This window comes from Chanos chanos, chromosome 4 (genome assembly GCF_902362185.1).
Source record: "Chanos chanos chromosome 4, fChaCha1.1, whole genome shotgun sequence".
Taxonomy (NCBI): domain Eukaryota; kingdom Metazoa; phylum Chordata; class Actinopteri; order Gonorynchiformes; family Chanidae; genus Chanos; species Chanos chanos.
In genome coordinates, this window is record NC_044498.1 from 14,412,244 (window position 1) to 14,433,206 (window position 20,963).

At 42.8% G+C, this 20,963-nt stretch overlaps 1 protein-coding gene across 1 annotated transcript; it reads left to right on the plus strand.

The window, feature by feature from the left end:
* The first annotated feature begins 9,466 nt into the window (after positions 1–9,466).
* On the plus strand, positions 9,467–20,523 carry ptk7a (protein tyrosine kinase 7a). Its single transcript, XM_030772096.1, has 20 exons — positions 9,467–9,569; positions 10,304–10,600; positions 11,152–11,254; positions 11,558–11,742; positions 11,954–12,101; positions 12,219–12,349; positions 12,653–12,919; positions 13,132–13,268; positions 13,528–13,663; positions 13,874–13,990; positions 15,900–16,049; positions 16,237–16,381; positions 16,627–16,754; positions 17,355–17,555; positions 17,973–18,128; positions 18,594–18,823; positions 19,175–19,255; positions 19,414–19,565; positions 19,945–20,123; positions 20,363–20,523. Exons 1-20 carry the CDS (start codon positions 9,467–9,469, stop codon positions 20,521–20,523), a joined length of 3,207 nt encoding a protein of 1,068 aa, XP_030627956.1.
* The last annotated feature ends 440 nt before the right edge of the window (positions 20,524–20,963 follow it).

Sequence of the window (20,963 nt, forward strand, 5' to 3'; positions counted from 1 at the left end):
GATGGCTTAAAAAGTGGATTCTTTTTGACACTGTATTCTATGCTATTTAAGTACACTGTGTGTTGAAGGCTTTTGTTGCCCACCGTTGGGTAGCCTGTGTGCATGGAAGTTTTTTGTCACAAATGGTAGATGTTGATAGGCGGGCAGTAATTCTAACACCGACCTTTTCATCATGAAATAACTCCCTACGTTACGTTTTGCACAGACGAAGTTCACTTTTGCACTGTGTAGGCTTTCAGATTGATCCTAAGCAGGCTCTTTTAGGTTATAGTAGAACTTATTTTCGTTGCCCGTAAGCTCTGTGACATGACTGTTGTACTAGTGAATGGTGCTTAGCGTGAGTAAATTTAAGATTGAAGTACAGTAACCGCATTAGTGTAAACAGATGCGCGAATTTGCATGATTAGAAGGAGTCCGGGAGAAGAGGCGTCGCGCTCTTACCGACTATGTCTGTTTCCCTTCCCTTTTGGGACTTTTTTAATTCAAATATATTACTGTAGTTAAATATATGACTGAAACCATGGTTGGTTACACAATATACACGGTCTACCACTTAGATGCGTCGGCTGTGGAAACCAGGAACTGTTTAATCAACTGTGGACTCCCTGTGTAATCTTGTCTTCTTACTTGTTACAACCTATTAACCTGAAATATTTCCAGATTTCTGAATGCCTCCGCGGGCTTTTCATGAACCTTGCCTGGGGCTCTGAAAGATGGGTGGAATAGGAGCACAACAGCTATGTTCAATAATAAGTAATACATTGATGTGTATGTTACCTTTCATTATTGGATTTGTGAAAGTGGGTTATTTGCTTAGTTGTCTTCTCAAATGTACTTCGAAAGAAGCAGGATAGTAGGAACATAGAGAATGATTCTGTTGCATTGTGTGCATGAGGGATTCCTCCAGGGTCTTTAAAGGAAATTGGACAACATTTGCATGGATGGCTGAAAGATAAAAGGGTTGAGAGCAGAGACACTTCACAGGTACTTGAGGGGCCTGCTTGATCTTTAGAACTTGAGGCAGCCATCTCCTTCTTTTGTTATGGTAATCAGAGACGGTCTGGGAAAAAGACACTCTTATGAGATCCCAAGATAGGTGTGTTCAATTGATGGACCTGTTTTCTGTTCTTTCTCACTTTCTCCCGATCTCTTTCCAATAATTTAAAAATAAATATTAGCACAGTCATCAACTAAGTTCTTAAATAGTGATTACGATCCAAAGACTCTGGAAAATACAGCAGCGACTATTTTACCTCTTTGGTGTCAGCGAGTTTGTTTAGTCTTTTTAAAGCCTAGTATCTACATGTAATGTCAGGAGAGCTAAGGAGTAAAGAGGATAAAAAAAAAAGGTTATAGCTCCCCTTTCTCCGTGTCCTCCCATCAACACCTGTCACTCCTTGATCATATTTTGAATGCTGTTACGTGCCTGAGAGAAAGAGGCAGCTCAGGCCGAAGGGGATGTGTTGATGGAGGAAGCAGCTGCTTGATCCCGGCCTGTGGAGCTCAGTGTCTCCCATGGCACAGAAAGTCTCGCACGACACAGGAGTGGCATTTAGACTAACCCTGTGTTATGTCTCAGAGCACGTTTTTTGGATTAAGATTGGAAGTATGTCACCTTGTGGACAAAGTCAATGGAGAGTTGTTGTTTTTTTTTTTTTTGTGATTTTTTTTTTTTTTTCCCCAGTTGTATAGTGAGAGTCTTAATAGGAGAAGCCTTTGTGATGTCACGTTCATCCTCTCCTCCTTGGTGATCCCCCTCAGGGAGTAATACTGAGCATGAGAAATTTTATAGGACACCTTTTGTATCTGGGTTAGACGGAAATAACAGCCTTGTGTTCATCTAAATATCATTCCATGAATAAAAACTATTTCTGCTTGCCAGCTTCGCTATTTCTCCTCGAGGGGAACTTGTCTTTTTTTAAGAACATGCTGTTTTCCTTATATTAAGGAAACCCAGCAGAGACCATGCTTAAGCATGTCTAAGCTAAAATGTAGTGTGATTAAAACGCTCAGCATGCCCCACAAAAGCCCTGCCATACCAAGTCAGCTGACGTTCGTATTATTTGATCACTGATTTAATTATTCCTGTAATGACGAGCTTTTATAACCCTTAACCAAACTCATAGGGGGTCTGTGCCACTTATTTGGCCAGTGATGAAATGCAGAGACTTGGCATCAAAGGTAGTCGCGTTCATCTTGCGCTTGGCTACAGAAATGTCATCTCCTCTGAAATCGAGCTTCGGTAGTTGAGTTAAACTCTGTTTTATTATGGATACTTACTCTTATGTTTACTGGTGAATCGAGAGCCACATATATTCAGATAATTATCTTTTTTTTTTTTTAAGCTGAAACACCAAATATATGAACATTTTTAGTCTTATTTTCTTCTGTCCGGGCTTTTCTTATCTTCTAAGTTAACTGGTTTGTAGGCTGCCTATAGCTGTGATGGCTTTTTTGGGGGGGGGGGGGGCTTTTTTGTTTCTCCCTAATTTGACATTCCTTTCTTCCTTTCTTTCAAGACAGTCTTACCAAGGAGAGATATTTGGTTCCTCTTTGCTACTGCGAATGTAAAATTTTGTGGCTGTGGTCACCAGTGATGAAGTCTCGAGTGGTCCTGCTCAATCGTGTGGTTAAGAAACATCATTTGGCTGTGGCGTCTTGTCATTTTCCTGTAAAATCGTCATTCGATCCACAGTCAGTCCAAACTACAAGATTAAAGAGACGTTTGTCCAAATGAATGAAACAAACTCCTCACGCTGCATGTGGAAGGCAGAGCGAAACGGCTCGTAAACCACTCTCTGAAATAACAAGGGGAAATACTTGTTTGGCTGAATGAGTCTTTTACAAAATACCACTCAAAGACAGACTTTTTTCCCACCACATCATATTGATCAAGTCCAGAACAAGATCAGAGCAGTAATCTATGAGATCAGTAACATAAGGCAGCACAATTTCATTTTCAATTTAGTTTTATTTTTAGAGTTGTATAATTATTTACTTTGCATAAATATCCAAAGCTTGATTTAATTAGGTCATACTGAATCTAAAACAGATGGAGAATAAAAGAACGATAGCGGTGTTTTGAACTAAGGGAGACTTAGTGAGGTTGGTGGTGAAATTCAGAGCCGTCTACCTCAGAGAACAAGTGGTTCTTGTTAGTTATGACTTGAGAATGAGTGTAATTAAATTGAAGTCCATATGCTTTTCATTATGTTCATGTCTTTTTTTTTCCCAAGTGCTGAATTTAGCAGTGTTGCAACATTCCTCACTTAACAGAAAAAGGCCTTTAGATTTTAATTTAACGTAAAAGAATGGGTGTGGAAATTTCCGTCGGAGCAGACACCCATTCCAGCCCATTCATTTATACAAATGAATCGTATGCAAAGCGCCGCTACGTTTTACATAATAAAGGCGCCGACCCTGTGGAGTGAATACCCTTCCTGAATCTCCAAAATTATTTCTTTGACTCTGAGTAACCCCATGTCGTTTGGACATTTGTTGAATTACTGTTTGTTGAATTTTGTCCCTCTCAGGGTTTCGTAAGAGTCTGTTTGTGCGTTGGGGGCTCCATGCTGTCTGCAGTACACATTAGATGCTCATGCTTTTCATAGTTTAGGGTCAGTGCTGATGGTGCCCTGACTGAGTGGTGTGTGTGCTTGTGTGTGTCTGTATGTGTGTGAGAGAGACACATTGAGAGTTGTTGGGTAGTACATCTGTGTTTGTCTGTCTGTCCGTCTAGTTTCTTACTGAAGTCCTAGCCTGTGCATCGGGCAGAAAGAAATTCGCACACCACATTCTGAATCCCTTTCATAGGCTTTGAAAGAATGGAGGATTGGACCTCCCAGCTTTGGTGCCAATCATAGTATATTGCATCTACATTACATACACAACTCATGTCTCTGCTGACAAAGATGATTGCCTCATGATTAGAAAAATGATAAGATAATGTTAGTTGCCAGTAAGTTGTAAATATGGATTAGGCTGATTGCATGAGTTCCTGAGGCACCACAGTGAACAGATTGGACCGGCATTCGCTGACATGATTCTCCTCTGTTAGTGTGATGAAATTGATCACTCACACTCAACCAGAAAAACAGACTTGTCCTAATTCTGCCTGCAGCAGGGCCTTAGTCCTCCTCACAGGTTCTCAGGCTCTCGCAGGTTTCGACCTTTTTGACAGTCACCCCCATCACTCATGTAAACACAGGGAGAGGCCCTTGCTTTTCTCTTCACTGCCAAGCCAGTCGTTTCTTTAATGTTGTGAGGTGTTGGATTTCTGCTGGTGTCACACAGTTGACCTTTTAAGCTTGCCTGTGAATGAATGTCCTAGTTGGAGAATAGATGGATTGTGCCATGTGGAGATTTGTGCTTGGTCTGCCGCTACTTGTTCTGTTGCATGAGGACCTGGATATGAACTTTGGAGGATTTGGCTGCAACTCTTCAAGTCAGTGTGTGCGTTTTATTTATTGGCATTTGTTGGCATTCTCTCAAGGCGGGGCTGATTCTGAGCGCTAATTGAGCTCTCCACCTTTGGAGGACTGGTGCAGTTAGTGCGAGCATCTGTGGTTTCAGAGCAAATATGTGATCCAGGTGCCATTTCTATACCTTCTTTTGTCTGCCCTCGTTGTACAATATTCTAGTCTGTTATATCTACATGTTCATTCCTTTTCTTAAGCGTGGTTGGTTTGAACTTTTGACAGGTTCTTGCATTGACTTGATGCACTTGAATGCTCCCAACATGAAACCATTGATCTGTGGCCATACGCTGTGACTAAATGAATGTAATCCAACCATAACTGTCAGGTCAGTGAAATAATGTCCGTCTTAGACACTCTGTGGTTCGCCCTCAGTGATGTATCCTCATCATAGCCTCTAATGATCTACCCCGCAATTCCTCACTGGCGCCCAGCACCTCTGCTGCCCGGCCTAACCCTAATCAGAGTGGATTTACAGTTTCTGCCTGTAGGCTTATCCATTACCTACCTCTACTGTCTGATAGCTCCATCTGTGTGTCAAACGGATAAACAGAAAGCGTCCCTCGGACTAGCTCACAGTCGTGATTGCTGTCCTCCCTCCTTTGTCCGACTTGCGTGTCCAGAGCGTGTAGGGGGGCACCTGTTTAGCTCTGTCCACCCTGACATGTAATGCCTGACTGAGGGAGCAGCTGCAAAAACAGCCACAGTTTCCTGTTCATGCGAATCCTCTCTCCTCTGTAAATGACCAGAAGCGTAGTGATGCATGGTCAGGTCTCGGTCTGGGTTGGACCATTAGGTCTCTGTGCACAGATCAGATTACCTCTGGAAAATGAACAGCTGAAAGTGATAAGTGTCTTAATCTGATGCCTGATCCATGTGGTATGACAGCTTCTACGAGTTAATTACCCACCACGATCCGTATATTAATGATTACGCTATAATTGGTACAGGGTAGAATTCCAGTGTACAAACATTGAGATTGTTCTAGTTCTTCTCTTATGCCATGATTCTGTTGGGTATAGCTAATCATGGTCTGACCTCATTTTGCTGGAGACTTTTGCTGGCACCCCCCCCCCCCCCAAAAAAAATCAAAGTTCATCCGCATATAGCTGTAACTGAGACCAAATGTGAAAAACGCTGATGACACATGAAAAAAAGGTGATGAAAATGAAACCGCATTTTTGAAATTTTTTGATGTGATGGAGTCTGCCAGAGTATGTAGCGTTGAACAACTATAATCGAAATAAATACTATTTTAGCAGCCCAGTGCTTACTGTTACTGTGGGTGGGCATTGCTAACGTAATTGGAGAAAGTTACCATGTCTGGGTAGTGTGCTGTACAGCTTATTGTTTCATTGCCCCGTGGCACCATTGCAAGACCGAGTCAAAGCCCATCCACACCGGTCACATTACGCCGCCTGACTTTCTTCATCATTTCAGATTGGACCAATTAAACGGCTTGTTTCCTGAGGGAACAGGTGGTGGGCATCAGCAGTGCACTGCTGTTAAATCGGACTCTGCTCATGCTTGTGTGCATCTATGCAGCCATCCCAGAATTCCCCTGCCTTAACCTCTCCATGACCACTGAATGAATGGACTCTGTATGAAATTACAGTCGAGGAAACTCATAATATAAACTGACTATTCCAGAGGTTATTCTATAGGCCAAACCACGCTGCCAGTCTTTTTTGCCCCACAGAATTAGGTGTCTGATTCATGAGACCATCTCCACATATAAATCAGCCCATGCATGCTCATGTTACTGTAACTGTGTGTCCATCTTTTCTGACCATGTGTTGAGTGGTCTGGGCATCATGGATAGATGCTCAAAAAATAAACACTCATTGGTTTTGAAATGCACTGCATTTTTATGGGAAAAATGAAATATATATATATATACACACACACTCACACACACACTGTATGCCTATACTGTACTATACTACACTAATATGTATATAGTATGTATACTATAGTGTACTGTGTATACCTCTAATTTTATTGTATAGTATATGCTAATATATGTATACAGTCTATAGACTACACCGTACTATATAGGCCTGCGCTATACTATATATCATTGCATGGTGGTAATATCAACATTTTTTTATACCTCAATAGCCTGTTATCCCTGAAGGAGGATGATTTTAGGGTTGTTGTTCTTTTTTGGTTTTCATGCCATAAGAGTGTGTAGGTTGTGCAGAGAGGGATCGGAACTAAATGCTTTAGCATTTTGCAACCAGAGAATGATTCATACCCTGACACCAAAGCAGTCCATTGTGAGTAAGCACGATTTAGAGCAAGGCTCCAATAGGGTGATGGGTATACCCTGGGACTCTGCTCCATTTTGTTACAAGATTACAATTTGACTCAAAGCCCTGGGGGCCACGTTCAGAGGTGGAAAAGTACAGAACAATAGTCAAGAATAAAGAGACTGACGTTGACAGACTTCATCATGAATATATAATCATGTGGGTTTGTGCGACGTGGCTGATTCATAGTGTCATTTCCTTTGGTCTTCAGCTCTCCCTCTCAGATGCTGACCGACAATAGCAACTGTTAACCTAATACTGTACCATGAAATCAAAAATACAATCTTGTTTAGATCCTAGAAACGTTTCACAGAGGTTTCTGTTAGCTGAGTAATTTACGCAATTGTTTAATGGCAGACAGCTGTCACACATGATCAGCATTTGCCTGGAGAAGCAAGTCATTACATCTATCGGACAATCCAGGTAGTTTCTCAGAGTCGCGGTTCGCGTTTGGACCTATTTGAGTCTGCTTATATGACTTTACTCACCCATTTGTCAACTGTCTAAACCAAGTTATGTCTGGGCTCAAATTTCAACCGGTCCAGTTCCTTGCCTTGGTCTTGGAGTGGCTTGTTAGTTGTAAAAAAGAGTTGAATGCCACCTTTGTCCCATGTGCTCCAGATTCCCCTCCACAGGAATCCAGGAAGGGGCTTGGGTACCTGCCTCTGCCGTTTTATTTGCAGAAATTTGAGTCTTGTTGCCGCTGCCTCACAGACTCTTTTCTGGCTTTAAATGAACAGTTATATGATGCACACTGAGTATCGCGTTGCATCCATCATGGATGTTCTATGTCAAAACAGATACTTTTCATTTAATTGACCTTACTTTCCTCTCTTCCTCTTTGATTCCATGTAAGCTTTCCCACGGTTCAGCCATACATAGAAGCCCCAGCAAAATCATTCAGTGTATCCGTATCTGATGCTCATTTATCTTTTTTCACATGCCTTGAATCCTTGCATATATGGAAGTATGTTTTTTCTGGGTTTTTTTTCCCAGTTTGACTTCACTTAAACAGTGCAAGTGAGTATGGCCAAGTTATTTTATCTTTCACAGCGAGTGGGTCTTGCTCCACAGTTCATTGAGGGCAAACAGACAGGGACCTTACTGGTGGGGGCCACCCGATAGACGTCTTTGTTTGTTTTCCTGTGGAAGACAGGGAAGGAAAAATGCAGGCATGCTTGCCCCTACACTGACCACTGTGTGCACAAGCAAATAAATGGACTTGGTTTATTTGTGGAGGCATATTTGCGGTTGACTTTCCTGCATCCTTTTTCAGAGCTCCTTGCTGGGTTTCTCGTAAAAGCTACCGGTAAAGGTTGGAATAACTGTGTTACTCCCTGAGTGCATTGTCTCGACTCCTCTAAACCGAAGCCCTTATTTTGACGAAGACACTGCATTGTCAATTCAAAACCAGTTTCCTTCTTTGCTTGGAAAATATGCTCCAGTATTTATTTGAATGTAGCCAACAATTTATGTCTCTTTAGTGGTTTCCCAAATAATAGATTCTCCACAGTAACATGCATTTCAAGTGCATTCTGCTGGCCCCTTTCTTCCTTTTTGAGTGCTTTCTCATCTATTTAATGAAGGTCCGTTCAACTGTCTCACTCCACGAATGGATAAGTATACTTATGCTGTACACACTCATGAGGAGATTCTTCTGTTAGATAGCTGTTCAGTTTTGAGGGTCCTCACAGACCTTGAGTTCCCATTTGCAGGGGTTGGTTTCACAGAAACCACAGAATCCAGACAAAGGGTCTGGGTTCCATGGTAACATTGCTGCAAATATATTGACAGATTTTTGGATGGACTTAGATTTTGGTGTGAAGGCCAGACATTGACCGTGGAAGAGAGAGACATACCCAAACGAATGGCATTCAAACATACAGTTAAAACTCCACTTTTCTCATTAAGGTTGTAGTTCATGTCTTTGTTTATTTTGGGCAATGGTCAATAATACTGCATTTTTTCTCTCAAATGATGGACCAACAACTGTGACCACAACAGTTAGTCTGGCTTTCTTGCCTCTTAATAAGTCCACAATGAATAGTCTCAGTAAGGTATTAATAAGAGTTTTTTTGGTTTGTTTTGTTTTTTCTCTACACAAATACAAATGGAAAGCAAGTGGCTGACATAAATAGAGTCCAAGGTCGATATGATCACATGACCATGTATGAAGGACAGTATGTGAAGCTCTAATGAGACACACAGACAGGCACAGACACACACATCCTTGTGCAGTGTATGAAAGCAAAGCGTAGGTTAGTGAAGAGGCGGCCCGATGGATCCGTGGAAACTCTCTCTGAACATTCCTTCCTGTGAAACTGGAATGCAGTTTGGTCCAGTGCTGTGTTGATACTTTGTCAGAGTGAATTAAAAGCAGCCAATCACAGCACGGCCAGGTGCGGCCCTACGGAGAGAGTCGTCACCGATTCCTCCTGCTCTCTTTAACTCCTCTGTGCCCCCACCCAGAAAATACGGCCCGCAATGGCAGCCAGACTCCAGCCATTCATTCCCCCGCTTATTGAATGTGTTTTGTTTTTTTTTCCCTGCTCTGCGGGAACCCGAGGCTTCATTTCCCATTCCCAGTGCAGACTGGTTCTCTCCCAGCATGGGCCGTGCTTGCTGGAGCGGGACTGACTGGTGTCTGTCTGTGTGAATGAGCTCTGGTTTTTTTGGTGAATGGATGCTCTGCGGGGGAAGAGCCATGCGGAGACCGGGTCGCCAGTGATTAGCGTGACGGACGTGCACGTCGTTTACGAGAGCGGCAGCGTTTACTGCGGCTGCTTGAAATGGTCACCTCCGTTTATAGGAATGGAAATGAAATCACATTGGAATGCTAATTGACCTCCAAACTTTCAAATTAATTGGTCGTAAGACGAGACCTGTGTGTTTATGAACAGGCTTTATCGGGAGAGGGGAGTTTATCGTGTACAAAAAAAAACGACACGGCACTACAGTTGCATCTGTTAAGAGATTTTATGCTGTCTTTGATAGATTTCAGACGCATGCACGGAGCTGCCACGGTGTTTACCCAATATGTCTTATCACTATGATCACTGCTTTGTGCCAGAAGTTGGTATAAACTGTTTTGCAGTTGCTTTATGTACACTGCATAGCATAGACGAGCAAATGAGCTTGTGAAGCAATGCACTTTGGAGCATCACTCAGCAACTAGAAGCTGAAAGGTCAGTGGTGTCATTTTTGAAGGGGACATGGGCCTCTTTCCATCTATGGCACACCTGTTTGTCTTGATCTTAAGGCATAGCCGGCTTGAAACAAAGACCTTTCTCAGCACCTTGAAGAAGTATGGAGAAGGCTTTGGTTCTTTTTAGAAGCTTAAGGTATTTTCCTACAGTGGTTTCACCGTCTGACTTAACATCATAACAGGGCCTCTGTGCAGGGCTTTGGTGTGTATGTATGAATAAATAGTAGAGGTGTATCAACAGTATCAACTTTTTTTTTCTCTCTCTCCCTCTCTCTTATTACTCATTCCGTATCAATCTTTCTTGTTCCCAGTCACGTGCGTGCAGTCGGTGTCCTTGCAGTTTACGAAGGAGCCCAAGTCCCAAGATGCATTGCACGGGCGTAGTGCCATACTGCGGTGTGAGGTAAACAATCCTGAAGATGTGATGTACAGCTGGGTGCACAACGGCGTAACCGTGACGGACACGGAACGACGATTCCAGGAGGGAAGCAACCTGAAATTTGTTGCCATTGACCGAACACTGGATTCCGGAAATTTCCAATGTATAGCGTTCAACAATGTCACGAAAGAGGAGGAACGTACAAGCAATGCCTCTTTCAACATCAAATGTAAGCGTTCACCCACATACCCTTAAAATATTCTTTCCCTCGAAACTGAACAAATAATTCAAAGGAAACTCCACCACCACATAAAACCCACACAGACCCTTGCTTATAAAGATACACATGAGAGCCATGGGCGTTTTTCCACATTCACCATTTTTGCAACTACAGAAAACTAAACAACATTCACATGAGAGAAAGTTATTTTAGGCCAGTAAGAGAGGGACAGACAAAGCTCCCCTTTATGTCTGCTGCCAAGATTAATTGGTTGAAACGTAGGCCTGACTGCTTGTGTCAGATAACAAGGAAGGTCAGATGAAAAAGAGGGGCCTGTGTTTTTTGAAGGGTGCAAAGCATGACCAGATGGTGTGAAAGGGCGCAGTTGTTTTTGATAATGAGGGAACTAGGCTCATAACAGTATCAGCCTCAATAAACCAACCAAAGACTTTGTCTCGTATTCTCTTTTTTCTTCTCTCTCTCTCTTTTTTCCTCTCTCTCTCTCTTTCTCCCCCTCTCTTTCTCACTCTCTCTCTCTCTTTCTCTTTCTCTTTCTGAAGGGCTGGAGAGTGGTTCGGTGATGCTACTCGAGCCAAGCACAGAGGCTTGGATTGAGAGTTCTTCCCCTGTGAAATTACAGTGTGATATCGATGGACATCCACGGTGAGGAGAGAGACACTGGCAGTTCACAGAGCTATATCTAATATAAAATATTCTGTCAAGGATTCTCCTTTGATTCTACTTTGTCATTTGTCCGAAGGCCGAGGCTTCCGGTATCATTCCGCTTAGCTTAGCTCTGGGAGGTGTTTTTCTCTTACAGTGATCTCTTGTTTTAGGTTTTATTTAGGTTTTATTTAGGTTTCTCTGTCTTATTGTAGTTGGTTTCATATTCATATTTTTCATTATGATTTTTGTTGTTATAGGAACTATACATTGCATTAACTGTGACTGGTGAAATGTTTTCAGACCAACCAATCGCTGGTACAGAGATGGAGTACAGCTGACAGACAGAAGTTACCGAATCAACAACAGGGAACGAACGCTCACTTTATCCAGCGTCAGCCCCGATGACAACGGCCTGTATTACTGCTGTGCCAAGAACGCAGTGGGGCAAGTGTGCAGTAATGACAACTTCACTCTCAATATCATAGGTGAAAATGCTTTTTATTATGCATGGTTTACGGAACGACAAGTCAGCTTTTTCCACCAGTCAAAATATGCTTTTCCAAAATATTATTCTCCAAAGTTTGACCTAGTTTCATGAGTTGCGTCGTTTTCATCTTACATCAGAACTCCTGATCAGCAAACTCTCTTTTTGACTGAACGAGTATGGTCTCTCTCTCTCTTTTTTTTTCGGCGTAGACAAGAGCTACCCCCAGCCTGTGGTGAAACCAGAGGACCTGGTGGTGTTGAAGAATGAGGCAGCTCTCTTCCACTGCCAGTTCACCGCTGAACCAGAGCCCACAGTTGAGTGGTATCATGAGAATGACCTGGTTGCCAATAAGAGCCGGTATAAAGCCTCTTTTTTTTTTAGTAGTTTTACCTCATGCATATGTGAGAGTGGATTAATGTGTGTCAGTGTGGGATGATGGTTGGTGAGACTCATGCTGTGATTATCTCTCTCCAGAGTGTTCCTGTTGAACAACGGTTCCCTCCTCATTACCCAGGTGAAACCACGTAACACTGGACTCTATAAATGTGTGGCCAAAGGGCCACGGGGCCCCCCGGTTGCAGTAGAGGCCTCTCTACACCTGGCAGGTAAGACCACGAATACAATTACAATCACAAAACACAATTATAACTGCAGACACTTAAGGCATGCAACCCAGATCAGCTTTCAGTGAGACTGACATCATGCCTTTGTGAAATGAAGTTACGTAACGGGACATTGTTACCTTGTTGTAAGAGGACTAATGTGTCATTATAGGCTGATCCTCCCTCTCTCGCTCTCTCTTTCTTTCCTCTCTTTCTGTTACTTTCATCCCTCCATTTTCTGGTGTTGCGGTTTGTGCTCTCCTCTCATGCGTCTGCCTGCTCCTCTCTCTCCACCCCACTCTGCAGAGATTCAGGACATGCCAGCGCAGCAGTCTCGAGTATTCACGGCCGACTCTCTGGAGCGTGTGTCCTGTCAGCCGCCCCGCGGACATCCGGAGCCTGAGGTCTGGTGGGAGCGGGGCGGGCAGAGGATTCCTGCTGAAGGGAGGGTGTATCAGGATGCTCTGGATCTGATTTTCAGTCCAACCAAAGGAGAAGACTCAGGCACATACACCTGCATTGCAGAGAACAAGGCTGGACAGAGGAAGCAAGAGCTGACAGTTACTGTGGCCAGTGAGTACTACGTCCAGTCACCCAGCAGTCCTCTGTCAGAGGGCCTCTCTCTGTGAATAGATAAATTCTGAAACAGTCATCTCAAAGATAAATGATGCTCTTTTTAGGCATTGCTTTAGAAGACAGTAGTGTGTCATTTCGGCTGTTGTTTGCATAATGAAGTAGTATATTGATGAGGTTTTCTTTAACACTGATGATAAAACTGTCCATAGCTCCACCTGAATGGGTGAAGAGACCAGAGGACAGTCAGTTGGAAGAGGGCCAAGCAGGCTACTTGCACTGTGTCACACAAGCCACGCCCAAACCAGAAGTCAAATGGTTTCGCAACTATGTCCCGATATATCCTGAGGTGGGTTTTAGCACAGCCAGGGAGATTACAAGCAAAAAAGATTAAGTGCTGTGATAAAGACAATCCACGAAATACTGTGCATCAGTGTAAAACCACAAGTCTTTCTTTATGTTTTCATTTTATCCTTCCCTCTCAAACACACCATAGTGCCACTTACCAGTACGACCTATACTACATGTTTCTCATTCTCAATGCTGTGAGGACAGCCAAACCATAGCTATGCCCTTGTGTGTTTTCTCTCTCTCTCTCTCTCTTTTAGGATCTGAGGTTTAAGGTGTTCCCCAATGGTACTCTGCGAATTAATAGTGTGGAAGTGTATGATGCACATGTATATCAATGTCAGAGCCAGACACAGGCAGGAGTGTTGACGGCACAAGCCCGGGTCTCTGTTCTGGGTAAGGACTGTGTGTGTGTATTTTGTTTAGCCTACTTGTATGGCTGTACTTTTTTGTTTGTTTGCTTTTGACTAACTGAAAAGTTATGTATTTGCGAATGAATGAGTATATTTGCACTGGCTACCAATGGTATGTCTAAATGTATGACATTTCTTTGTGTCTGTTATGTGTCCTTACATGCTGTTATTGTTCCTTTGATCCCTCCTGCAGAGAAGCTAAAGTTCACACCAACTCCTCAGTCCTTCCAGTGTCTGGAGCTTGATAAGGAGGACAGTCTGCAATGCTCTGCTAAAGGGCGTGAGACACCCATCATCCAGTGGACCAAAGGTATGGGACTAAGTTACTGAAGGAGCTAAATCCTTTGATAGACACCTCACCTGTCCTTCAGGTATTGAATAGATTCCTGTCAGTCTGCTTGGCCCAATGGACCAGCGTCACTGTGCAGCAGTGCTTAATTACTCAGGCCTCGATCGGTTAGCTCACTGGCAATTTACCAGTGGACTGACAGGGTTTCACTGGAACAGAGCCCAAATCAACAGCTCAGAGAAGATTAAACAGGACAGATTTGTGTGTGCGTGCGTGCGTGTGTGCAGTGGCGTTTCTGGCCATTCTGGCGCCCTAGGCAAGATCCTCCCACCCCACCCCCAAAAAAGTGCCATCTTCAGGGGAAATAACACTTTTTCATTTTACTGTTATAAACACAAGATAAATAAAAGTGCAACAGCAGGAGGTATTCCAAGTACATGGTTTAGTGACTAACCCAGATAAGTTAACTCAAAGTAAGTAGTAAACCAAATAGAAGAGCCCTATGGCTTTGTTTTGCTTGGAGAATGAAGCCATAGGGCTCTTCTATTAGGAGGTTTACTACTTACTCTTAACTTATCTTAACTTATCTGGTGAGTTAACTTATCTGGGATAGTCACTAAACCACATACTTGGAATACCCGCCAGGTGTGCAAAAAAGGTAAACAAAAAAGGAGACTCAACATATTGTGTGCAGTTATAAAATAAAATAAATAAATAAATACACAAAATATTTACTAAAGTGCAATCAGATATTTAACAACAGGTGCATAAAGCGGTTAAAAAAAAAAAAAAAAAAGAATTGCATTCTGTCTCCCTTTGCCTACTTCCTGAGCACATGCTCTCCTGTCTCACGTCATGCTGACTGTGTCAATCATGTGCTCAAGCACCACCAGGCATAATTGTGTGGAGAATTCAGGTAGATTTAATGGATACCTGATTTACGTAATTTTCACATTTTAAGTTTTAGTCGCCTCTTAATGAATGAAAAAAGAGTAGATTTACTTAACGTCTTCATTTTCAAAGATTAAATGTCCTCGACCTCCAGTCTTCCTCATGGTTCTTTGAGAACACGTTCCTCATCATTTGCGTTGACGAAACGAAATTCACACTGCTCCCCATAATGTATAGATGTGATATAGCATCTCAAATAAGCCTACTTTCCAAAAATTATTCTGGATGAGTGACAACATTGATGCTGCATCTAGATTTATAATACAGCATTAATGATAGAGCTACTTCACAGCTAGGTAGCTTAGCTGCCATGAACAGCTATACTCTATATAGTTCTAGCTTAGCTAGTTAGCTAGCTCAGCACACTACATTTCAAATAGCTAAAACCAGAGACAGATGCTTTTAAAATTGTCTATTAAAAACATACGTCTATACTGTTGTCTCCTTTCTTCCTCATCTTTCCTCTTCTTTCTAAACTGTGCCCCCGACGGCTTTGATCTTTTCATTAGTACAGGCAGACCGGCAGAAAATTTCAGCAGATGCAGTGAACTGTCAACTGGTGCACTCACCCACCGTCTCTCTCATCATCTCACTCATAACAAATAAATGAGTCTTAATGCATGTGTTATTCGTTGAAGTTTTATAATCATTAAAAATACATATAGATCGAATTACCCCCGAAATATATATGTTTTTAAGAGGCGGGTTGAGGGGTGGGGGGATGCACAGTTTAGACAACCGCCTAGGTTGCCTATGCCTAGAAACGCCCCTGTGTGTGTATGTGTGTGTGTGTAAGTGTATGTTTGTGTGAGTATGTGTTGCCCCTGGTGTTGCCCAGTGTGTATTTGACTAAATCCCCCTAAATTTTGCTGGTGTATGACATTGAAGCAAGGTGAGTGTGAATCAGTGTGTACACGTTAAGTTCTGATATAATGTAAACTGTAGAGCGTAATGTGTGTGTCTCTGACGCCCCCTGCAGATGGCAGCGATGTCCCAGAATCGGTGAAACAGAATGGAGGAGTACTTCTCTTCTCCACAGTGACACGGGCAGATGCGGGGAACTACACCTGCGTGGCGTCCAACAGTCTGCAGGGAGAGATCCGAGCTATGGTGCAGGTCACTGTAGCAGGTGAGAGGAAAAAATGAATTGGAATATTGTGGGATTTGGATGACTAAGCTATTTGTGTTGCCTTAATTTGTTGCATATATGTAGTACAAATTTTCAATCTTAATCTCTCTCTCTCTCTCTCTCTCTCTCTCTCTCTCTCGCTCTCCTCACACACTCACAACACACACTTACTCTCGCTCTGGTTCAGTTTATGTGGGCTTTAAGCTGAAGCCAGAGAACACAACTGTGTACCAGGGTCACACAGCAGTGCTGCACTGCCAGGCTACTGGTGATCCTCCACCTTTCATTCAATGGAAGAAAAAGGACAAGTTCCTGGAGGCCAACAAGAGCAGGTAACTGCTTCAGCGTCTCTTAACGCGTGAACTGTCTTTACCTCTGTTACTCGTGCCCTTTACTCCTAAATCTCTCTCCCTCTCTCTTTTTTTTCTAACTTTGTCCTCTCTTTACCCCCTTTGCCTCATTGTTATTCACAGTAAATGGAGATTCTCATTTTAACTTCGCTGTTGATTTTTTTGTGCAGTTGTTAGTGAATATTCAGAATATTCACTTTAAATCAAGGTTTATCTTTTTATTGCAGGTTCCAGAAAATGTCCAACGGTTCCCTTGTGATCTATGATGTAGGCATGGAGGACATTGGAACTTACACCTGCATCGCTGGGAACAGCTGCAACATCGGTCACACATCTGCTGAACTGATTGTCGTGGGTAAGACTTTTTCCTCCGTCTCCAACCACAAACGCATGGCCCCGTCTCAGGAATTACATGAACATGTTCAGAAGATTCCAAACACAGACCTCACTGTTTTATCTATTTTTTTAATTTGTGTATCGCACAGTTTTGCTATGTTGCTTTGCATAGGAAAAAGGACAGAGAGAGTTGTTGAGGTTTTTTTTGTAAATCATACACAAATCTAGCAAACACAGGCTTCGTGTTGAATCAGTTCAAATGAACTCCGTCTGAAAAAGCAGTTTCTGAATGAAGGGGATTTAAATGCAGTTAACCGTGTTTTGATGTGCCCTCATTTGCTGCGGTGCACTGACGGCCACCTGGTGTGACATGTGGGTTGTTAAACCCTAATTTAATACAAAGACTTAATACAGCCATTCATGAGTCACTTGACTGCTTTAATAAGACTAACTAGACAGGAATTAAAAGGGCTCATCTCAACAGGCCTGACTCTGAGGAGTTTGGAGGATCCTTAGGGTTTTGATATAATGCAAAATATGTCTTTTTGCAAATCGATGTCTAGGACCTTAACACCCTGTGTGTGTGTGTGTGTGTGTGTGTGTGCGTGTGTATACACAGAGAGACCAGTGCAGTACTCGACAAGCGATGAGGAGAAGACGCCCTATAAAATGATCCAGACCATTGGCCTGTCAGTGGGTGCGGCTGTGGCTTACATCATCATCGTGCTAGGCCTGATGTTTTACTGCAAGCAGAGACGTAATGCCAAGAAACTACAGAAAGGTCAAGAAGGGGAGGAGCCGGAGATGGTACATCTCAATGGTATGTGTATTGTCTGTTGCTGCTGTCTATGACAAGTCATATGAGTCAAACTTGTGTCTTTCCTTCCAAATTAGTCAGTATAAAGAATCACATGCCCCACGATTAAAGAATATCACTTACCATTTGAATGAGAGCATTTGTGACAGTGTGTATATGATATTTAGTTGAAAATGTAATCGTGATGATATTCTTTCATGGTATATTGGAAAAGATTATAGAGTTAATGAACCTTCCCTGGTCACTGTGTGTGTGTACATTAAAATATACTGAACAGAATTTGATAAAACACGTGTACTTCCGTTTGTTTTGTGTTCAGACTTCACCGATGTTGTGAATGTCTTGACTCCTAAATCTTGCTAGGCTGTTAGGCTGTTTATTTGTGCTTTTTAAACATTATTGTGTGTATTTACCGTTAAGGTGGCACTGAGAAGCAGAACGGGCATGTCACTGCGGAGATTCAGGAGGAGGTGACTCTCGCCAGTATCCCTCCCGCAACCAATGGCAACAAGCGCCACAGCAGTCACGACAAGCTCCATTTCTCCCGCGCCAACCTGCACAACATGACAGTGCTCGGTATAACACTACTGCATATTCAACAGCCTACACTGCACAAACTCTTACACCCTGTCCATGAGATAACAAGAAAGTTTAAGAAAAAATAAGCCGGTTATTGATTCAGCAGTTTCACAAATTTATTTGCCTTTGCAAAATAAAAATCTGAGTAGATTACACAGTGTTTGTAAAAAATAGAACATTAATTCATTAACTAATCAGTCCCTCCAGGTGTCATCAAATGATCTGCTATATTATTACTGTATCATCTACAGACAGTTATTGTACTATCTGCAGATAGTTTAGGTTGAGTCTTAAAATGATGAAGTATGTGTATTGTACAACAATGGTAGCAGTACTCTCACATTGAGTGTAGAGAGAAATACAACACAAAAGAGATGAGACCAAACTGTGTCAGGACCAGAGTTTTGACCATAAAAACAATTCTCCCACAGAGAACTGGATTATAAGTGTTTTCATCCACAGGTAAGGGCGAGTTTGGGGAGGTTTTACTGGCCAAGCTGAAGACAGGTAAGGAGGAAGAGGAGACTGTGGTTATGGTGAAGAGCCTTCAGACAAAAGACGAGCAGCTGCAGCTGGACTTCCGCCGAGAGAGCGAAATGTTCGCCAAGCTCAACCATACCAACGTCATTCGCCTGATAGGCGTGTGCAAGCAGGCGGAGCCACACTACATGATTCTGGAATATTCCGACATGGTAACATATGCCTGTCCCTCTTTTGTCCCACCCCCTTTTAGATATGGACCTCATTAATTAGTGACAACAGCGTCAATCAGATTAGGCCTTCTCAATCACCTCCATTTCACTTTCTGTGTAATTTAATCGAAACCAGTTTCCCTCTAACGAAATTCTCATTTAGCCTATGTCACGAAGACAGCCGTGGCTCTTTGTGGTTTCTTGGTCAACGTTTATAAAATGCTGCAGCTGTTTTGAAACTGAATCGTATTTTCTGTTGATGATGTGTCACTGTGAGTTTACATATATGCTGTCCGTTAACATCCACTATCCACTGCTTGGTTTGACACAACATACTCTCTCCGTTCTCAGGGTGATCTTAAACAGTTCCTTAAAATCTCCAAGAATAAAGATGAGAAAACAAAAGTCCAACCACTCAGCACTAAACAGAAAGTAAGTATTTACAGTATTCACATGAAAACAAAACACACACACACACACACACTCAGTGCATAATCACTTGACATATGCTTATCCTTTCTGTCAATCACTCAGAGCATGTGTAGATTACAGACTCACATTGACCATCATGTTCGCTATCTCTCTCCCAGGTGTCGCTGTGTCTGCAGGTTGCCAGGGGAATGGAACATTTGTCCAATCAGCGCTTTGTTCACAGAGACCTGGCTGCACGTAACTGCCTCATCAGTGCCAAACGCCATGCCAAAGTGTCCGCACTGGGCCTCAGCAAAGACGTCTACAAGAGGTCCGACTCTGGCTAGAGAGCAGAGCGCTTAATCTCTCGTTCATTGCCGTCAAGAAAGGAAAGCTAATGCACTGTTTAACATGTGACTTTAGTTAGAGATACCTAGTTGAATTTAAATCCAATGTGGAAAAGGAAAATTGCTTTGAATTTGTATGTCCTGAATAGATAACACAGAGATTGTTACCAGATTGTTTGGATAAGTACCGAAACAAACCTTATATTTTTGTATTGCACACTACTGCCAATCTGAGGCCAGACAGGTGCACTACAGGTAGAACACAACAACCCAGGGCTAAGCCTTTGTTACCAACCGAAATGCACACATGAATTAATAAATAGAGGTGACCATCACTAACCCTCTGTGTCTCTGTTTGTTTAGTGAGTATTACCACTACCGGCAGGCCTGGATCCCTCTGCGCTGGCTGCCTGCAGAATCAGTCTTTGAGGATGATTTCTCAACCAAGACAGATGTGTGGTCATTCGGAGTGTTCATGTGGGAGGTGTTCACTTTTGGGGAACTGCCCCACGCTGAGCTGGCTGACGACAACGTGTTGGAAGGTAAAAGAGATGCGCTAGCTTCCCTGTCCCTCAGAGTGGATCTTTGAGCTTGGTCAGATTCTTTGTTTTACAGTCAAAATAAAATCACACAATAAGTGTCTCCCTCCCTCTCTCTTCCTCCCTCCCTCTCTCTTCCTCCCTCCCTCCCTACATCTCTCTCCCTCCCTCCCTCCCTCTCCCATGCTCCCTCTCTCTCTATTGCATCATTCTCATCGGTGTCTGGTGTTCCTCTTGTCCAGGTTTGCGTGAGGGGGAGCTGAAGCTGCCCCCGCCCCAGGGCTGTCCTTCCAGAGTGTACAAGTTAATGGTGCGCTGCTGGGCCCCCAGCCCAAAGGAAAGAGTCTCCTTCACTGACATAGTCACTGCCCTCAATGAACTCCCCTCTGAGAAAAAGATGTAAGAGTGTTCCTGTCAGAATGAGGCGGAGCATTAGGGTCTTTTAACCTGAAAAACTCTTACAAACTCCTGGATCTACAACAGAGACTGTTGAAGGAGAAAAGACCGCTCCCTAGTGGGACTGGCTTATGTGTTCTTAGTTCATTGCCACACAATGAATCAGTCACCCTCTAAGCAGAATGTTTCAAATCTTGGTTTGAAAAAAGAAGCATGAGAGAACAAAGATGCTAACTAAGAGAGACTGGTTTAAGATGATGTCAGTTCAAACGAGCTGCTTAATCACACATATATATATATATTTTTTTTCCTGTTTGCCCACTCAGAGTGAGTAAAGCTTCACGTTTTAACCTTTCCACAAAGTGCGATTGTTATACATACAATGTTTAAAAAAAAAAATAAATAAAAAGTGCACTGATGACAGTTTTCCATTTTTGTATGTAGGAA

Excerpts from the sequence above, each read along its gene's own strand:
- ptk7a (XM_030772096.1), top strand. The coding sequence starts at position 9,467 with ATGGATGCTCTGCGGGGGAAGAGCCATGCGGAGACCGGGTCGCCAGTG. Across the intron at positions 16,050-16,236 it reads GGTGCAGGTCACTGTAGCAG|TTTATGTGGGCTTTAAGCTG; the intron begins GTGAGAGGAAAA and ends GCTCTGGTTCAG. Across the intron at positions 20,124-20,362 it reads TGACGACAACGTGTTGGAAG|GTTTGCGTGAGGGGGAGCTG; the intron begins GTAAAAGAGATG and ends CCTCTTGTCCAG.